The sequence below is a fragment of the Equus quagga genome, chromosome 12 (assembly GCF_021613505.1).
Source record: "Equus quagga isolate Etosha38 chromosome 12, UCLA_HA_Equagga_1.0, whole genome shotgun sequence".
NCBI classification, from domain to species: Eukaryota; Metazoa; Chordata; class Mammalia; order Perissodactyla; family Equidae; genus Equus; species Equus quagga.
This window is the reverse complement of record NC_060278.1, coordinates 59,913,892-59,933,713: the sequence shown is the minus strand read 5'-3', so window position 1 is coordinate 59,933,713 and position 19,822 is coordinate 59,913,892. Positions and strand designations below refer to the sequence as shown.

Below are 19,822 nucleotides of genomic sequence, written 5' to 3'. Positions count from 1 at the left end.
CTATCTACTTCTCTTCCTAAGTGCTTTCATTCAGTCCCATGGGCTTTAAATGTTGGTAACTCCACTCCCAACTTTAAACCAACACAGGACTTCTAAACTCCAGGCTCAGATATTCAACTACTTACTCGAGAGCTGGCAGGCGTTTCAAACTTAACATTTCCAAAATACAATTCCTGATTCTCCAGCTGCCTCCCGCCCCCGTCCAATCCTCACCTCCTATACCGTCGTCTGCAGGGGAACCTGAACGCACTTTAAAAAGTAAGCCAGATCAAACTCGCTGCCCCACATAAAACCCTCCAACGATTTCCTTGCAGGCTCAAGAGTAAGACTCACACTTGGTCTGCAGGGTTCCACCTGCTCTGGCTGCAATCTTCTCTAAGCAGGTCTCATTCCACTCTCCCTGCAACCTGCGTGGCCTTCCTTCCATTCCTGAAACACACCCAACTCACTCCTACTTCAGACCATTAAGCCTGCTCTTCTTTTTGTTGGGAATTTTCTTCTCCCAGATCATCACAGGCTGGTTCCTTCTGGTAGTTAGGTCTCAGTCCAAATAACATTAACAAATAACTCTCGAGACAGGCCTTCCCTGACCACCTCCTATGAAAACAGCATGTTCCACTCCCTCTAGCTCCTTCTTGATTCACTTTCTTCACAGCATCTACCACTGTCTGAAATTATCATCATTTGTTTAGCTTTTTACTACTAGTCTTTGCTACTAAAAGATTATCTCTGTGAAAGCACGGGCTTGGTCTGTCTTCTCATTACTGCCTCCCATTGCCTAGGCCCACAGTAATTCTCAACAAATACTTACTGAATTCATCAAGTACATCACGTCATACAAATTACATGGTAAATAAATGTGGCCCTAAAATTTCAAATTCCTGAAAATATCCCCTCCAAGAAATTCTCAGTAGGAACTTCATCATCCAGACATGAAGTCTATTTATTTTGCAGATTATCTAGCAACTCAGGGCCTTTGTACTTGCTCCCTGCCAGCAATGCTTTCCCCCTTTATCTTTGCCTAACTGGTTCCTTACCATCTAGATCTCTGCTCAAACATATTCTCCCACGCGAGGCGCTCCTAACCCTTCGAACTGTAGTAGAATGGCACACAACTCCCTGACCCTCTCCCACGTTATCCCGCTCTCATTTTCTTCCTAGTCCTTACCACTCTCTAAAGCTCCCTTTTTGAATCTGTCCACTTGTTTCACTGCTTAGCACAAACTAAAATTTTAATTTTCAGGAAAACAGTAATCAGTATTGTTTCATACCCTGCAAGTGTATCAACTTCCTGAAAAGACAGGCCCCTGGGACAGCCCGGTAAGATAGCTCATTACAACCCTCTTTCCAAACACAGAACAGCACAGGCTCACAAGGAATCTGAGTATTATAAAGACTTTTCTTCTATTACAGCAGCTCATGTATCCAGGTGTCTGAACACAGGAAAGCAGCCAAATGGAACAGTTTTTAGTTGTTAAATGATCATCTATCTTCTTCCTTTAAATTACATCCTAACATTAATTAAAAACAATCTGCTAAACTGCCATAATCTTACCAAGCTGCGGAAATGGGTCAGTATCACGGGGATGGGGTGCGGGATCAATCTGTTCAACACAGACTGGGGGTGTGGACGGCTGCGGACGACTGTTGTGACATTCCACTGTTCTACATAACACTGGATTGTAATTGTGCAAATTAGAAAAATCTACATTTCTACACCAAACCTGCTAAAGCATCTCAATCTTTGTTCTCCAATTATATATATAAATATGTATAAAGATAAATCACCTTCTGTACCATCTAAAGTTTAGTAACCTACAATGAATATATAGTTATTTCTCCTTTTAAAAGATGAAAAGTTTTGGTTAGTATACATTCATCTTCAATAATCATCAATAATTACTGCTGGCAGGTCTGTAAGCAGACAACTTGCTAAGTGTTTAGCTTTTGCTACTTTGAGTGAGTTATGAAGATGAGATTACAAACAAAAAGAATATAAAATTTCATTATTTAAGTGAATTATCTATTTTATAGACAAAGTTCAAAGCAACTTCTTCCACCATACTTTAGATGCTAGCTCTGAAAGGTAGGACAAATTTTTGAAAAAGCAACATGCACCTGAAACCATAGTGTATGCTGAAAGTCAAATAAAATGATTAAAATTTTTTGAATTGGGAAATAAGACAGATATCAAAGTGTTATTTCAGGAAAATTAATCTGGCAGCAGTATTTCATAAAGGTTAGATTAAATAATCTTAAGGAAACAAGTCCACATACAAATTATTCCCATAATTCTTTTCATTAAAATAGAAGCTGTTGGTAATTTGTATACTAAAATATATTTTTAAGAAAAACATGGGTATCGTATTTAGTTTTCAGTACCAACACTGTCGTTTTACCATTCTCCTCTATAAAATAAAGCAATTTAACTAGTTTTTTTAAAATGTGGGTTTATAATCCATTCACAGGTCATACATGAAGTCATGTAATTAAAGAAATCAATTAAATCATTTTAACATGAAAAACCAAAAGGAATTGGGTGGGGAGAGGCAAGAGAGGAAGGGAACTGGAGTTTCTTGGGAAGGAAGCTCTCCCACGTCCCCCTGCCCACTCATTAATGGGCTCGAGGCCTGGGATACATCTGGGGTAGTCACAACTCATATTTTTTCCAAACGGAATAGAAAAAAAAAAATCGAATTACAAACATAAATACTTTTTTTCTTTTCTTTTTTTTGGGGGGGAGGGGGTGAGGAAGATTGGCCCTGAGCTAACGTCTGTGCCAGTCTTCCTCTATTCTGTATGTGGGACCCCACCACAGCATGGCTTGATGAGTGGTGTGTAGATCCACACCTGGGATCCGAACCCGCCAACCCTGGGTTGCCAAAGTGGAGTGCACAAACTTAATCACTACCCCACTGAGCCGGCCCCTACAGAGATCAATACTTCTGTTTCTGTACATATGTAACTAATTAAACCAGGGCTGGATGTGGCAGGAAAACGTATTTCTGTGAGTTACAGTCAAAAGAACTTCAAAGCTCTAGACCAGATGATTGCTGGCATCTCTTTCAGCTCTAAAGCTCCACCTCTACAGCGACATCTGTCCTCAACTGGGAGAAAAGGTCAATGGATGGTTTTTTCTTTAATATTGAGCTATAGTCCCTTTAATGGTAAGCAGCAGAATCTAACTGTTGAACTAACTATGCTAACCAACAAAAACTGGGCCTGAGTGAGAAGACACTTAAGCAGGTGACAGACTCTGTGGAAGAGCTGAACCCCCAAGCTCAGGAGAACAGAAACGCGCAGCTCCAGGGATGCAGCGGCAGGAGCTCACCAGCCTCCCCGGGGCACTGCCTCTTTAAGAGGGGGCGGCTCCAACCACCTTCCACCACGGGGCTGCCATTCTTCCTCCACGCGAGTTTTCAGATGCCCAGCAAACAGGGATCAGCCCACCGTACATCAGATATCTTTGCCCCTCGAGGAATCAGCAATGGCCAGGAGCAGGTCAAGGAGCACAAACATGGTCTCTGGAAACAAGAAAATGCCACCATCCCAATTTGTCTAAAACATCTGATCTTCATGGCCAGAAACTAATACTTCATTTATTGAGCCCTTATGTACCAGGCATAATACTTGGTTCAATGTGATAAACATACACATTTAAACATTAAGCTGTACCCCTTAAACATATGCAATTTTTGTCAATAAAGCTGGAAAAAATAGGAAAAATATGAAATATGTTTTCAATAGAAAAAGGAGAATGTGGATTATATGTTAAGAACTATTCTTTTAACATAATGAACATTATACTGAACATTATAATAAACATGATATTTTTCATTTCCCATGTGTTCTTAAAAACTGAGGTGGTCATATTTTTGTAAATCAGTGTTGGGAAAATTAATCCTAAAGTAAAATATTTTTAAAATTAAGAAATTATTTTCAAAGTGAATCACTCTATTTTTTAAAAATCTCTATCTTTTGGGGCCAGCCCCGTGGCCGAGTGGTTAAGTTTGTGCGCTCTGCTTCGGTGGCCCAGAGTTCACCAGTTTGGATCCTGGGCAGAGACATGGTACCACTCATCAAGCCATGCTGGGGCGGCATCCCACATGCCACAACTAGAAGGACCCACAACTAAAAATACACAACTATGTACTGGGGGGCTTTGGGAGAAAAAGGAAAAATAAAATCTTAAAAAAAAGAAATGTCAGTGGTCATCAAATTAAATACATCCCTTATACAAGAAAAGGGCTATGATCTGAATGTTTGTGTTTCCCCAAAACTTCTATGCTGAAATCCTAGGCCCTAAGGTGATGGTATTAGTAGGTGGGGCCTTTGGGAGGTGATTAGGTCTGAGGGCAAAGCCCGCATAAATGCGATCAGTGCCCTTTAAGAGAAGCTCCAGACCCCTGCTCTTTCCACAGAGTGAGCACACAGACAGAAGCTGGCAGTCTACAACACACCAGGGCCTTATGGGGGAGGGGGAATCCCTCCCAGTTACCCTCCTGGTTCTTATGGCTGGTCAAACAATTAAAATGACATCAGGCAGGTTAAGAGGAGAAAATCTAACAAAGTTTAATACATGCATACAGGGAATTCACATAAGCATTAAGAATTCCAAAGACAGCCAAGCAAAATGAGGTATATATGTCATTCTGGACTAAGCAGAAGAGGGCAAAAGTCTGGGCCTTCAAAAGGAAAGGAGGCAATTTACAGGAAGATAAAAAGAGTTAACGGTGGGTAAACCACATGTTTGCCAGGCCTTGCAGAGACAACGGGACATGGAGAGGACCCTGATTAAGGGGCCTTGCGAGACTCCTCCCTGTCTAGCACACCTGGCTCACATTCTACAGTTATCTATGGCAAGAGCTCCTGCCTAGAATGGGCCTTCTATCTCAAATGTTTTTAGGCAGCTAGGGGGAAAGTCAAAGTCACTTCCTCAGTCTTTTGTTCTTAAAAATAATCAGCCCAAGGGGCTGGCCCCGTGGCCGAGTGGTTAAGTTCGTGCGCTCCGCTGCAGGCGGCCCAGTGTTTCATTGGTTCGAATCCCGGGCGCGGACATGGCACCGCTCATCAGACCACGCTGAGGCAGCATCCCACATGCCACAACTAGAAGAACCCACAACGAAGAATACACAACTATGTACCGGGGGGCTTTGGGGAGAAAAAGGAAAAAATAAAATCCTAAAAAAAAAAAAATAATAATAATCAGCCCAAAATAATCCTCAATCCAGAGACATATTTTGGGGCAGGGAATTTTGTTCCCAGTCAGTCTTCACCAGAACCCAACCACAGTGACACTTTGATCTTGGCCTTCCCAGCTTTCGGAACTGTGTGAGAAGTTAATTTCCATCGTTTATAAACTACCCAGCCTGTGGTATTTTGTTACAGCAGCCAGAAGGGACTAAGACAGTCACTTAGTCAGGCAACCAAAACAATTCTCTTGTCTCCCTCCTATTCCTATTCTTGAGATCCCCACTGCTCCCCTCTTACCATATTCCCCCTTCACTGCTGCACACCCTCTCACTGTCTGAGATCGTCCCTCCTGCTTAGATTCTCTGCTGGTGCCCTCAGAATCAAGGCAGAGTATAATCCACAAAGACAGGAAAAGGATGGCCGCACGACGTATGCAAAACAGCACTGGGCTAGGAGCCAGAAGCCCTGGGGTCTGTCTCTGCTCTGTCACTAACTAGCTATACGATCGTGATCTCTTCACTTCCTCTTTCTACACCTCTTTCAGTAGGAACTGGATTAAGTATCTATCAAACACATCCATCCAAAAAGTTTCCTTACTTGTCAAAAAGAGATGGTAACAACCATCTACCTTTCTCTGGTTGTTACAAAAAAAAAAAAAAGAAAGAGTAAATGCTTTATAAACTATTAAGCACTATAGAAACAGCAGGGTTTTTTTTATTTGAGGTATAATTGACATATAACATTATATTAGTTTCAGGTGTACAAATAATGATTCAATATTTGTATATATTGCAAAACGATCACTACAATTAAGTCTAGTTAACATCCATCCCCATACATGGTTAAAAATGTTTTTTCTTGTGATAATTCTGAAGCTCTAATCTCTTACCAACTTTCAAACACGCAGTACAGTATTATTAACTATGTCACCATGCTTACAGTGCATCCCCACGATTTGCTTTATAACCGGAAGTCTGTCCCTCTGACCCCCTTCACCCATGTCTCCCGCCTCTGGCAAGCACCAATCTGTTCTCTGCATCTATGAGCTTGGTTTTGTTTTGTTTTGTTTTGGTTGGATTCCACACATGACTTCACGTTTCTTTTCTAGGCTTGTGTGTTGGGGTTTTCCCAGAAGGCCACACAGTGTAAACAGGATAAGCAGGGGCTCTGGAGTCGGCAGACACGAGCTTAAATCTCAGCATCATCATTTCTCACCTATCTGCCCTCGGGCAAGTTGGCTCACGGTTCAGAGGGGCAGCTTCCTCATCTTTACAACTCGAATACCACCTGCATCACACATCGCATTAAGAACGCACATCTGTCAAGTATGTTCAATTCCCCTCATCTCTCATTTCATCCCCATAATTCTGCACCATCAGTCCTAGCCCATTTCCAGAGTGAAGCCCTCTCAATCCCACGTCACCCCTCACCTCATGCCTCCCGAGAGCATCTTCAGGGCAGAGATCATCCACGTTATCAGCAACACCTAGCCTAGAGCACACAGCAGGAAGTGAGTAAGTATCTATTAAATAAATGAATTCCTATCCCTCTTTGTGGTAAATATGTAAGCATAACATAACAAACCAAAAAACTGGATATTCTAACAAAAAGCACGTCAATCTTATTTCATTTCTCTCTACAAAGACCCACTTTCACTTATATACAACTCTATCTTTTTCAAAAGGTACTAAGAGAAACTTAGGACAAGACTTACAGAGGCAGCTTTATCTTTCTCAACAAAAATAAGAAATTCAAGAACATCAGCCCGAGATTTTTAAACTATAAAGCTGGCCCTTTATTTTGTTTTTACCATTATTAAGTAAAAATATCAGGATTTAAAAGCACCAGGAGCAAGAGAGGATGGAGAAGCTAACATGTAGACCCTGAGGCTCCCAGAACAAAATGAAACCAAGAGCTAGTTCTTCCAGCTTCTAGTATTTAACCACCCATTAATTCATTAGAGTTGACAGAAGGGATAACATATTTTTGCCAGTCCTATTCTAAGTTCTCTTCTCCTTCATTTCCCAACTCTGATGAGTCAAAAGATCATCTCAATTCTACCGCAAAAATGCCTCTCCCAAACCAACCCCTCCTCTGCATCTCAACGACCTCAACTTCCGTTCAGGTCCCTGGCTATTCCGACAGCCTCCTAAGAGGTGTCTCTTCCACAGTACCACCAGAGCGACTTTCTGTAACACGAATCTGATGATATCCCCTCTCGTCTAAAACCCTATCCTGGGTAGCTCCCTGTCATTTCCAGGATAAAGTACACCCTTGGCATGACATAAAAGGTCATTTATGCCCTCTCCCCATCTAACTCTCTGGTCTCATTTCTCATCATTCCTTAATATGTACCTAGTGCTAAAGAGACAACCAAACCCTCTTCCCTGAGCCTGCACGCTCCCACACTCCCTCCCTCCTAACATCCCATTACACTCTCATATGCCCTACCTTATAAATGTCCTTCATTTGCCTACCTGGGAAACTCCCTCACATCCTGCAAGACTCAGCTTAAGAGTAGGATCAAGTTTGGTGCCTCTGTACTCCTGAAACATATGTATTATAATTTGGTTATTTTTCTATAATCCTCAGTAGAAAGTGAGACACTGAAGGATAGAAACTTTTTAAATCACAGTAGACGATACACAGTACATAGCAAAAGCTCCATAAATACACTGAATAAATTAATAAATGGCCTGACTGACTTCAGTTTTACTATAAATATAAAAGGTTTTTGTGAGATCATCTGGTACAATAAGCGCCATTCAGCAAGTTATTTCTATGAGAAACTAATCTTAGAGTTCTAAATAAATTATTACATATAAACACTGACTCAAACATAATAAACGTGGCCGTAAGATATCAAAAGATAATGTGAATTTATAACTGAGGTGTATGCGTTACCTAGAAATAATGGACTCCAAACTAGGTACATGATTAGCGGGAAACAGAAAACTGAGATCCAGTTCTGTGTATGAAGAAAAGCCCAGTTCAACAAAGCCGTGAGATTAAAAATAACTTTTCACAGACAGCTTCTGCCCATAAATTTGCAAGGCTTTATACAAGGGTGACTAGGAATTAGTATCTCAACGACTATCGCATGTTACATTCAGATAATCCTTTTCCTCTAAAGTGCAATTTTTAATCTTCTTAAATGGGAAAAAGAGTTTTTTTAAAGCTTCTACACAAGTAGAATTACACTGAGTTCCAACAGATGGTGACACCACAGAAATCCATAAGAGTAGCTGCCAACAGGACCAATATGCTGGAAGGGAGGGAGGGAGGAAGAAAAAGAAAGAGGACAACACAATGTTCTTGCGATCAGCTTCTCTGTTCTCAGCACCTTTCCTATTTTCAGCAAAATAATGGTAACTAGGAGATTACCTCGCACATTCTTAAAATCAGGAAACTGGGACAGACCAACGCAGGCTGCTTCGCCCTCCATCAGCAGTGCTCCAGCTCAGAGCTCCAGCTACGCCCCAGCACACGACACTAACACCACCTGCAAGACCAGAACTGAATAGGCGAACCACTCTGAAAAGAAGCCTGGGCAAGCGACCAAGATCTCAAACCACCAGGCAGATCCCGTAGCGCATCACTTCTTCCTTCCATCTCTCCACACCCACTTTCCTCTTACCCTGTTCCTGCTCCCTTCCCATTACCCAGGCAAAGACAAAAAATACAACTCAGTGGTTCAGAGTGCGGGATTTCTCGTTAACGCAGAGATGGTCTTAATCCTGCATTCACTAGCCACTGTGCTTGCTCTGTGACCTTAATTATGTTCTCACAGCCTCAGCTTCCTTATGGGTGGAACAGGGACAATGCACTTCCCTGTTAGGGTTGTTGTAAGAACTAAACTACATGAGACAGAGTATGCGGTGTGAGCACAGTGCCTGGGACATATAAACCAAACAAAAACAGCTGTCAGAGAGTCTAAGTGAACAAGGGTGCAGATAGACATAAGCCAGTAAGGAAGATCTGAGAATTAATAAACTGAAGTAATTCACACTAAGCTGACAGTACAGCAGTTCACAAAGTGTTTCACAGTGTTTTGCAATGTTTTGTCTAATGTAGGCAGAGAAAAAAAAAAACCAATAAAGCAACAACAAAAGCCCAGAGAAAACAGTAAGAAAGTTTCTTCTAGGATCCTGTAAGCCACAAAGAAGTCAGAATCCTTAACCTCAGCTCACAGCCTCTCCACGAGCCAGCCCCATCCTATTCTTCACCCTTATCTCAGCCTCCACGCAGTCAACGCCCTAAGTCGTAACTCGTACTTTCACAGTGCCAACTTGAGTCCGCCAATTCCTTGCACCTGGTCAGCACTCTCAGGCCATCGCTCTGCCCACCCGCTGAAGCCCCAGTGATCGTTCCGCCCTGTGATGCCTTCCTTCCCTCACGCTCCCCAGCAGAAGCCACCACATCGACCTCTACCATCCCAGTGCCTACAGCTTCAACTTGTATTAGAGCCCTCAGCTCATGCTGTCTAATTAGTTTTTCTCCAGCCTTCTTCCTCACCAGATTCTAAGCTCAACATCACACAAGAGGAAGTGTCAGTGGTCAGCTGAACGCACAGACTACCAAATAGATATAATGAAATAACACTTCTCACATATAGGAATATCCTTCTTGAGGGTAAAAAAACACTTCCATCACCTTTCTGTGTTTTCCCCGCAGCTTCACTGGCCTTCCCATTATAATAAAGCAGTGTAATGGCTAGTAGCATGGACGCACAATAACTTTTTAGCATATATGTTCTGAACATCCATAAACACTCACTGTAACAATACTGACCGTTTATGAGACAATGTTTTATGCCTTCCTTACCAAATGACCTATCAGGCCCACTTTAATTTCCATTGAGCAAATACGATATTCGATCGCTTTTGGGAACTCATTAAAAGAAAGCACTTCAAAATAAATTTTGGGTTTTTATAATGATGACTGTTCCAAATCAAGAATGATTAAATAATAAATGTTATTTTACAAGTCACATATGAAAATCAACCTATTTCATATCACACATACATTTACTTCAATAATTGAGTTTTATAAATATCAACTCATTTCCTATATATGCAAACATGGTTGGAAAACTGATTCACAACCAAGAGTTTGATTCATAACCAGTCTACAGTTTAGGTAAATAGCTGGGTAAATACGATTCCAAACATTTACGTGTGGAATTGGTTTCGTAAATTAGAAATCACAGTGCTGGCTCATTCAGATTCTAATTCTAGTTTTGCTACTGAATAACAGCGCCACCTCAGGCACATCGCCCACCCCTCTAAACTCTATAAGTATCACACACGTAAGACGACTCTGGATTAGGTCAGTGTTCCACACATTCTTGATCATAAATTACTCAGCATACCTCTTTAAAAATACATGTCCCAACCCCTCTTCTGAAGGTTCTAACTGAGCAGCTCTGACTAGAGGGCCAGGGAATCTGGACTCAAAGGTGCCCAAGGACTCATGTTCCTCATGATCAGAAAGTTTTACACGTACCGGTTTCTGATTTCTTAGGTTCTTTCTGGCTATAAATTCTATGAATTTAAGATTTTATGACACTCATCAAATCCCCTGACCCAACCTGATGATACTGAATGCAACACATGCAACTTCATTTTGCTAGAGAAGAAAGATCAAAACGTTCTCTGTACCCTTAAGCTATCTTTTTCAGCATCTGGCTCCATTTGCTAGAAGGCCCTCAATTTTCACGTGATTCTAGATACCAGTATTTATTTTGACAAATAATTTGATAGATAACACGATTTGGACTAGAGCGTATTTTGGTAGAAAGATGCTCCCCTGGGATTTTGATACATACACTCTTCCTCTGGCACCCAATCAGTCATACACTAAACGCTGATTCAAGCAGACATTAATGCATTTTAATACTGTAACTGCATATTGTTTACATTTGTCCTTCTCTCACATATTTGTGATATTCATTAGGCAGATCACAATGACATTCCTTCTAGGAATCTTATGACTCTGTGTTGAAAAAACTTTATTATAATTAGTAAGCAGCTTGGTTAAACCAGTGTCTGAAAATACTTTTCCATTGTTACAAATATAGAAGAAAACATTTTAAAGGCTATACTCTTAAAAATCTGTCTTTAAAAGCACTCAAATAAAAAGCATAGATTCTCCAATATGTGTTTTCATTAAAAAAACCTTCCTCTCAATCCCCACGCACCCCAAAATTAATAAGCTCTGCTTACTCAAACTCGCCTTACACTTATGACGATACTTTTGCTACCACTACACAATTTTTTTCCCCAAAACGCTGTTAGGCAGCATACATAAATAAAAGATCTCAAAAGTACTAAGATAATTTAGAACCGAGGGGGAGGGGTAAATCTATTCAGTACAATTACACACATTATTCTTCATTAACCTTCCCAAAAAGCAGGACAATGAAGGAAACTGATACTTAATACGCTAAAACCAAACAAAAGAGTTTCTTAAGGAACACAGTTTTTACCAGTACTCTGAGAAATTTTCTCACACAGGTTTCTCACACGGGTAGGTCACCCAAGGAGAGCGCTCACCCCTGATGCTGTTCACATACGTGCTATGTACACAAGGCAGGCAGACAAAATCAGACGGTAACCATAAAGTGAACTTGAAACCATCAATGAAACTTGAAAATCTCTTATCTGACAATAAATATTCTTAGTTATCCTTAACAATTCCATTATAAATCTATAACTAAATTCATTCAATTTTTCTTGAGAAAGTCACCATTCCTTGAAAGTCATTTAATAGTTTTTTTAAGAAGGAAAATAGGCAGAAAGCAGAGTAGGTCATCACCTCATTTAGTACTAGATTTGGTAAACTAATTTTTGTTCATCCTTCTTTAATCTCAAAATGTCATATATTCCTTAATATATTCTTCCACATATACTCCCCCTTCCTCTGCAGTAAGACCACTGCTCTCACAGAAGAGCACGACTTCGTCAAACGTGCAAAGCCGGCCTCCATCTGTCTTTCTACACTCACCCTTGACGCCGCCCAGCAGCTGTAAACTTCCGCTAAAGCAGAACAGACTGGGGCGGCACACGGGAGCGCGAACATTTGGCATCGTCTCCAGAGATTTTCATGAATTCCCGCACCTCCGCCCCAGACCAGTTTAGAGGCCTTCATCGTGTGTTTGCCTCAAGAATGAATTAACGGTTATTAAATAAACTACAACGTCACCATGCAGACATTTACCGAGAGGTCCTTCGCACGCGTAAATGAACACTTACAAAGCTCACCTCTTTCCTAGTGGGAACAGATCAGGGTGCACTTTCCCTCTCTCCTAGCTAGTCTCTATGATGGAAAAAAAGTTTTAAAATTGAATAAAAATCATTTTACAGTAGTTGGAAATTACGTATTTGTCTCCCCCAGGTATTAGGATGACATCAAACACTCCAAGATAGTTTATTTAAATATTCCTTAATTTGGAAACAAAGTTTGTCAGGAAAAAGTTTTTTAAAAACCCTAGGCAGAAAAGACAATCAAATTCCAAAACAGATTTCCCTCTGTTTTATAATACAATTCACACCCCAAAGTACGCACTTCAACCAAAGTAACTTCGGGTATATAAAAGACTCACCATCTGTATGGGTTTCTTGTGGAGATCTCGTTCAGTTACCAGTTTCTCTTGGTCAGTGACATAAAGACCTTTCTGTGCCAGAGCCTGGATGACAGCATCGTGGCCCAAAAGGGGCTTCGCAGCATCACTCTTGAGAATGAGGCTCCCAGCACGACAGTACAGCTCAGCCGACAGGAGCAAATTAACAACAGGCGGTTTGATGTGTTCCTGGTCATACTGATCTGTGTAAAATGGTTCTCGAAGTTCCTCTGGCACATTTTCTATAAAGATTAAGGGGAAAAAAATTCTTACAAGATTTTTATAAAGAAACACGATTTAATAACTATTATTTATGTCATAGAAAGTAAGATTCCTTGTAAAAATAATAATAACCCTTTAACTGCAAAGATGATTTATTAAACGTTGGCAGATAATCTATAATGAGAAATTGAAATTTCCTTTCCAGAAGATACAGTTCCAAGTCTATTCTAAAAGGGACTACGACGCAGACAAGGAGGAAAGTTTTCTGAGTCTAGTGGCTCTGGGAAAGGATTCCCACATGCACGCTCAACTACACAGAATGAGCTACAAGATTCCCAAAAACCAGTATCAATGCATCCCCTCACATTCACAGTCAACCGGGAAATGCACAGGAACAGCCCTTCCAGGACACTGCTAGTCCTTGCCGCCTGAGAGTATAAAATCATTGGCCCCAAATTTTACAGCTAATCAGTTGCAAAACAGAAACTGCCTAATTTATTCTGTCCCCTGCCTCAAGACCTCTGGTCTCTCTCCCCTCTTGCTTTGCCTGCTGAAGCTACTGAGGGGGAAATATGAGTATAGTTTGGGGGAGAACTACCCTTAAAATTCCCTTACACTAGTAACCACTGTTATCTCCATCTTCCCACTGACCATTCCCCATCCCACCCAAAAAGCCCAACTGACCCATTCCATGGAGACACAGAAAAGGTAGTTTACAAAGGAGCCACGAGAAGGAAACCCAATCTCCTTCCAGGTTTCTTTCCTGCCAGCCTCCTCCCTGCAGAGGGTCAAGCCCACTCTCCAAGTTCTGCTTCCAATCAAGAGCAGGAGCATTGGCAGCAAGGTGACAAGACAGATGAAACATTCCACACTGTTTTACAAGTTTTCCTGCCTGCTCTACTCTATATCCCTGCCTCTTCCTCCCCACTGCTGGCTCTGTGTTTTCCATCAAAACCAGGACAAGAATGAGGTTTGTCCCCCAAAAAGGACAGGTGGGGCATTGAAGTTAGAAGTTAACGGAGTTGCAATCATAGAACCTGAACTCTGGCTGACACTTAGCCAGTCCTTTGCCTGCCTTCTCTGTGGAAAGTGAGGTTCTAAGGGCAGCCATCCCCCATCACTGATTTTTTTTTCTTCTTTTTTTTTTTTTCTGGTGAGGAAAATTGGCCCTGAGCTAACATCTGTCACCAATCTTCCTCTTTCTGCTTGAGGAAGATTTTCCCTGAGCTAACACCTGTGCCAGTCTTTCTCTACTGTGTATGTGGACACCACCACAGCAAGGCTTGATGACCAGTGTGTAGGCTGGCACCCAGAATCCAAACCCGTGACCTCAGGGCCGCTGAAATGGAGAGTGCAAACTTAACCACTACACCACCAGGCTGGCGTCCCAGCACCCATTTAGGAGTCTCCTGAACAGGCAGCTTTACTGTAAGCTCAATAGTGCTCCTTCCATCAAAGTCAGCATTTCAAAAACTTTATTCACAAAGTAGTAATATACTCCCCAGCCAGTTTCACCTTAAAGTTTTTGAAAAGCTTCTATTCTTTAGAAAAATATTTTCATCAAACAATATTATAGTAACTATTGCATGTTCATTTTATATCCCAGCATGGTTCTGGGGAATAAAAGAAGTAGCAATAATCCCTACCCTCAAGGAGCAGGGGATCCACAGAAGACCAGACAGACAGGCAGAGTTAAGCACTTCAGAAACTGGAGACAATACTAAACAGTAAATGATTAAGCACCAAATGAAAGAAAGGAACACAAGTGCTTAGAGCTCGGAGGAGGAAGCATGGCAGCGAGCTGACATGACTTCATCTTAAAGAAACAGGACAGGAAGAATATGCAGATTTGTCTAGTCAAAAAAATGGAGCTTTATTGGGCTGGCCCAGTGGTGTGGTTAAGTTTGCGCGCTCCACTTTGGCAGCCCAGGATCCACCAGTTCGGATCCTGGGTGTGGGCCTACACACCGCTCATCGAGCCGTGCTGTGGTGGCATCCCACACACAATAACTAGAAGGACTTACAACTAGGATATACAACTATACACTGGGGCTTTGGGGAGGGGGAAAAAAAGGAAGCTTGGCAACAGATGTTAGCTCAGGGCCAATCTTCCTCACCAAAAAAACAAGGTGGGGAGGGCTTTCTAAACAGAAGGGGAGAAAGAGAGAAGATATGAAGAGACCCACTTGTACAGTTGGGGTGGAGAAAAGGGCTCATTAGGAGAAGAGTGAGAAGTAAAACTGGATGGGAGGCTGGTGATAAGACTCGAAAGTAACATCTCTTTGAAACATGAGGCTTGTACATAACAGCTAACAAGGACCTACTGATGGTGTCAGAGGAGGAGAGTGACAAACTAAGAGTTATGTTTGGGAACGATTCATCTCATATTCAATATTGATGGTGGTAAAAGTCAGAGACAGAAGATTACAGAGAAAAGAAAATGACGCTGGAAGACAGCAGTGGAAACGGGAAGTGAAGGACACAAGAGACTGCTGAAGACGGACCCAGAAACAAGGCAAAGGGAAGGGGTCAAGATGGCAATCAAAGATGAGCAAGCCTGGGTCCTGGGAAATGGTGGTATCATTAATAGAAAAAGGAAAATCAGAGGAAGCACCAATTCTGCAAGCAAGAGCAGAAATTCAGTTTTAGATATACTGAATTTGAAACGATAGCAAAAATATCCAAGTGGAACCATCCAAAAGCAGCTGGGGATAGAGGACTCTGGAAGGAGGTCAAGAGTAGATGTATCAATTTGGGATTTTGGCGACATCTAAAAATACCATCCTCATTTAATAATTGGAAACCTTTTCCTCTCTTCATAGCTGCATTAACCAGCGGTGAGCCAGCCTTAAATTCAACAGCCGCCTCAGCATGATCACAAGCTCGGTTGCAGACCACAGAATACAGCGCTGGTATTCATTTAAATTTTAGTACCACAGAAACTAGAAGCTATTTAGTAGAACAACTCTAAAAGGGAAATTATTTGATTTTGAGAGAATTATTATAAAATATATATATATATAATGGATTTTTACTTCCTGTAACAATAAAAGAATAACTAATATACATGACTTGGTCTCTAAACATTAGCTGTGCAAAGAAAAGTGACTACTTGTTATCAAGATTACACACTTCTCTATCATACCTATACATCCACCTAACATTTATTTACTGCTTTTATATCCATTCTCACAGATGATCTTTATAACAACTTGGTGAAACTGGCAAATCAGGTAACATGCATAATAATATTAGGAATATACTAACACTTATTAAAGATCTATGTGTCATGGGGCCGGCCCCGTGGCCGTGGTTAAGTTCACGCCCTCCACTTCAGCGGCCCAGGGTTTCGCCAGTTCGGATCCTGGGCGCTGACATAGCACCGCTCGTGAGGCCATGCTGAGGCGGCGTCCCACCTGCCACAACTAGAGTGACCCACAACTAAAATATACAACTATGTACTGGGGGGATATGGGGAGGAAAAAAAAGCAGGAAAAAAATAAATAAAATACATTAAAAAAATAAAAGGTCTATGTGTCAGACACTGTCCTAAATATGCATTTTGTCATTCAGTCCTAACAATCCTCTTGTCCCTATTTTACAGATAAGGAACCCAAGAAAGGTTATCTTGCCCAAGGGCACACAGCTGACAAATGCAGAGCCCAGCTCTAAACCATCTAGCTAAGCTGATTCAAAAATAACAATGGTGCGCCAAGAGCACAAGGTGAGGAGGAAGACATACAGCTCCAGGACTATTTCCATTTTATTATGGCATACCCACAAACCTAAATTATGAAAGTGTTAGTTTTAAAAAGATTCCAATGCCAGGAAAAGGGAAAGGATCCACAACAAGTCAAAGAATGCTGCAAGAATATGACAAAAACAGATTTTTCCACCCCTAAAAGAATGCAAAATTGCATACTGAATGTTATAAAATAGGTCACTTTTAAAAACAAGTCTTCAAGAACTAAATATGCTTAAGAGAAGACTTCAAAAATGTCTATCATTTTTGTCAATAGCAAAAGACTATCATTTTTCAAAAAACAGTCTGGAGTTCTATCACATTTTAAAACAAATGAACTGAAACAGCATATGAGAAAATAAACAAAATCATAAAGGCAAAATCAGAGAAAAGTCTCACCCTCTCCCCAACCTCCAGAGCACAAAAGGTAAGACGTTAACGCTTAAGGAACAGGTGAGTGCAACACCACTCGGAGAACGGCAACGGATAAGAGCCAAGTTTCTGTCGTGCACCAGGACTCAGGCAGAACCTACCTTAATCACGTTATTACAAATCCTGACTACATCGAAGTTTTGAAATTAACCATCAGCTGAAATGCTTGAGATACAAGTAGACAGAGTAGAGACAGTACGCTCAAGGAAATTTTCTATAAAGCTCGGCTAGCTACTAGGTGCATCCATACGCCAGCAAACGATACAGATTTCTTTAAAACAACGAAGGGTCGGGAAGTAGGAGGGAAACGCATTTGAGAAACATCACCACACTCAGTCATGGGAACACTACCTTATTTTCCAAATCTAAAATACTATTTCTAAAACAATTGCTAAGACAGAACTCCTGAGTTTCAAAAACTCCAACTGAAAGTAATCCACAGACCTTAAACTCTACGTTAACCAAAAGACACAAAAATGGTCAATAACATGAAAAAAATCCATAGTACCAGTAAACAGTTACAATGAGACAACATTTTTTGCCTATCAAAATGGTAGAATTTTTTTTAAACCCACTATTGGTAGAGATGTACTAAAATGAGTACCCTCGCACACGACTAGAGGGCAAGGACCAGGTCTGTCTTATTCACCATAAACAAACCCCCAGACACCTAACTTAGTGCCTAGTACATGGTGAGCACTCAATAAATATATGATAAATGAATAAAAATGTTATGTTTTTAAAAAATTTAGTCATTAGCTTTTTCCTGAAGAGACTCCTAGACTCCAATTTTCCCAGATTCTGCACTAGTAATCATAATTTACTTCTCGTACCCGCTCTGAAAAACTTGAGAGCTTTCCCCTAGGCCACTCTACTTCTGCAACAGTATTCCCTCTCAAGCTCAAACCTTTTTTCAGCTAACCGACATTCACCACCATTAGGAGGCAGCATGACATAGTAGGAAAAATAGAGGCTTTGGATTAAAAAAGAGGAGTCACACTGCCCAAAGCGATCTACAGACTCAGTGCAATCCTTACCAAAATCCCAATGGCATCCTTCACAGAAACAGAACAAACAACTCTAAAATTTGTATGGAATCACATAAGACCCCTAATAGCCAAAGGAATCCTGAAAAAGAACAAAGCTGGAGGCATCACACTTTCTGATTTCAAACTCTATTACGAAACTATAGTAGCCAAAACAGTATAGTAGTGGCATAAAAACAGACACACAGATCAGTGTAATAGAATAGAAAGCCCAGAAATAAACCCATGCATGTATGGTCAGTTAACTTATGACAAAGGAGCCAAGAATAAACAATGGGGAAAAGACAGTCTCTTCAGTAAATGGTGTTGAAAAAACTGGACAGCTACATACAAAAGAATGAAACTGTACCCTTATCTTAAACCGTACACTAAAGTCAACTCAGAATGGAGTAAAGACTTGACCATATGACCTGAAATCATAAAACTCCTAGAAGAAAACATAGGCAGTAAGCTCTTGGACATCAGTGTTGGTGATGGTTTTTCGGATTTAACAGCAAAAGCAAAGGCAACAAAAGCAAAAATAAACAAGTGGGACTACATCAAACTAAAACGCTTCAGCACAGCATAGGAAACCATCAACAAAATGAAAGGGCAATGTACTGAAGAGGAGAAAATATTTGCAATCATCCATCTGATAATGGGTTAATATCCAAAATACATAAAGAACTCAGAACTCAACAGCAAAAACATAAGCAATCTAATTAAAAAATGGGCAGAGGATCTGAGTAGACATTTTTCCAAAGGCAAACAGATAGCCAATGGCTACATGAAAAAATGCCCAACATCACTAATCATCAGGGAAATGCAAATCAAAACCACAATGAGATCACCTCACACCTGTTAGAATGGCTATTATCAAAATGGCAAGAAATAACAACGGTTGGCAAGGCTGTGGAGAAAAGGGAAACCTTGTGCACTGTTGGTGGGAATGTAAACTGGTGCAGCCCATCATGAAAAACAGTATGGAGATTCCTCAAAAAATGTAAAACAGAACTACCACATGATCCAGCAATTCCACTTCTGGGTATTTACCTGAAGAAAAAGAAAACACTAACTTGAAAAGATATATGCACCCCAACATTCACTGCAGCATTATTTACAACAGCCAAGATATGGAAACAATGTAAGTGTCCATCAAAGGATGAATGGATAAAGACAATGTGGTACATACGTACATACATACAATGGAATATTATTCCGCCACAAAAAAGAATGAAATCTTACCATTTGCAGCAACATGGATGGACCTGGAAGGCATTATGCTAAGTCAAATAAGGCAGACAGAGAAGGACAAATACAATATGATCCCACTTATATGTGGAATTTAAAAAAACTGAGCTCATAGATACAGAGATTGGTGATTGCCAGAGGCAGGAGATGGGGGGTGGGAGAAATGGGTGAAAGAGGTCAAAAGGTACAATCTTAGAGTTATAAAATAAGTAAGTCACGGAGATGCAATGAATAGCACAGTGACTACAGTTAATAATGCTGTACTGCATATTTGAAAGTTGCTGTGAGTAGATCTTAAAAGTTCTCATCACAAAAAAAAATTTTGCAACTAAGAAT

General features: G+C 40.8%; 1 protein-coding gene across 3 annotated transcripts in view; it reads right to left on the bottom strand.

The window, feature by feature from the left end:
* CAMSAP2 (calmodulin regulated spectrin associated protein family member 2) overlaps positions 1-19,822 on the bottom strand; it is a 108,376-nt gene that overhangs the window by 74,930 nt on the left and 13,624 nt on the right. For 2 of the 3 annotated variants that reach the window (XM_046678327.1, XM_046678328.1), the window contains exon 2: positions 12,797-13,056. In XM_046678327.1, coding sequence (XP_046534283.1) covers positions 12,797-13,056 — 260 coding nt within the window. Of the gene's footprint in view, positions 1-6,623; positions 6,685-7,670; positions 7,740-8,577; positions 8,700-12,796; positions 13,057-19,822 lie in introns of those variants that run through there. The other variant, XM_046678329.1, reaches the window with a different exon arrangement.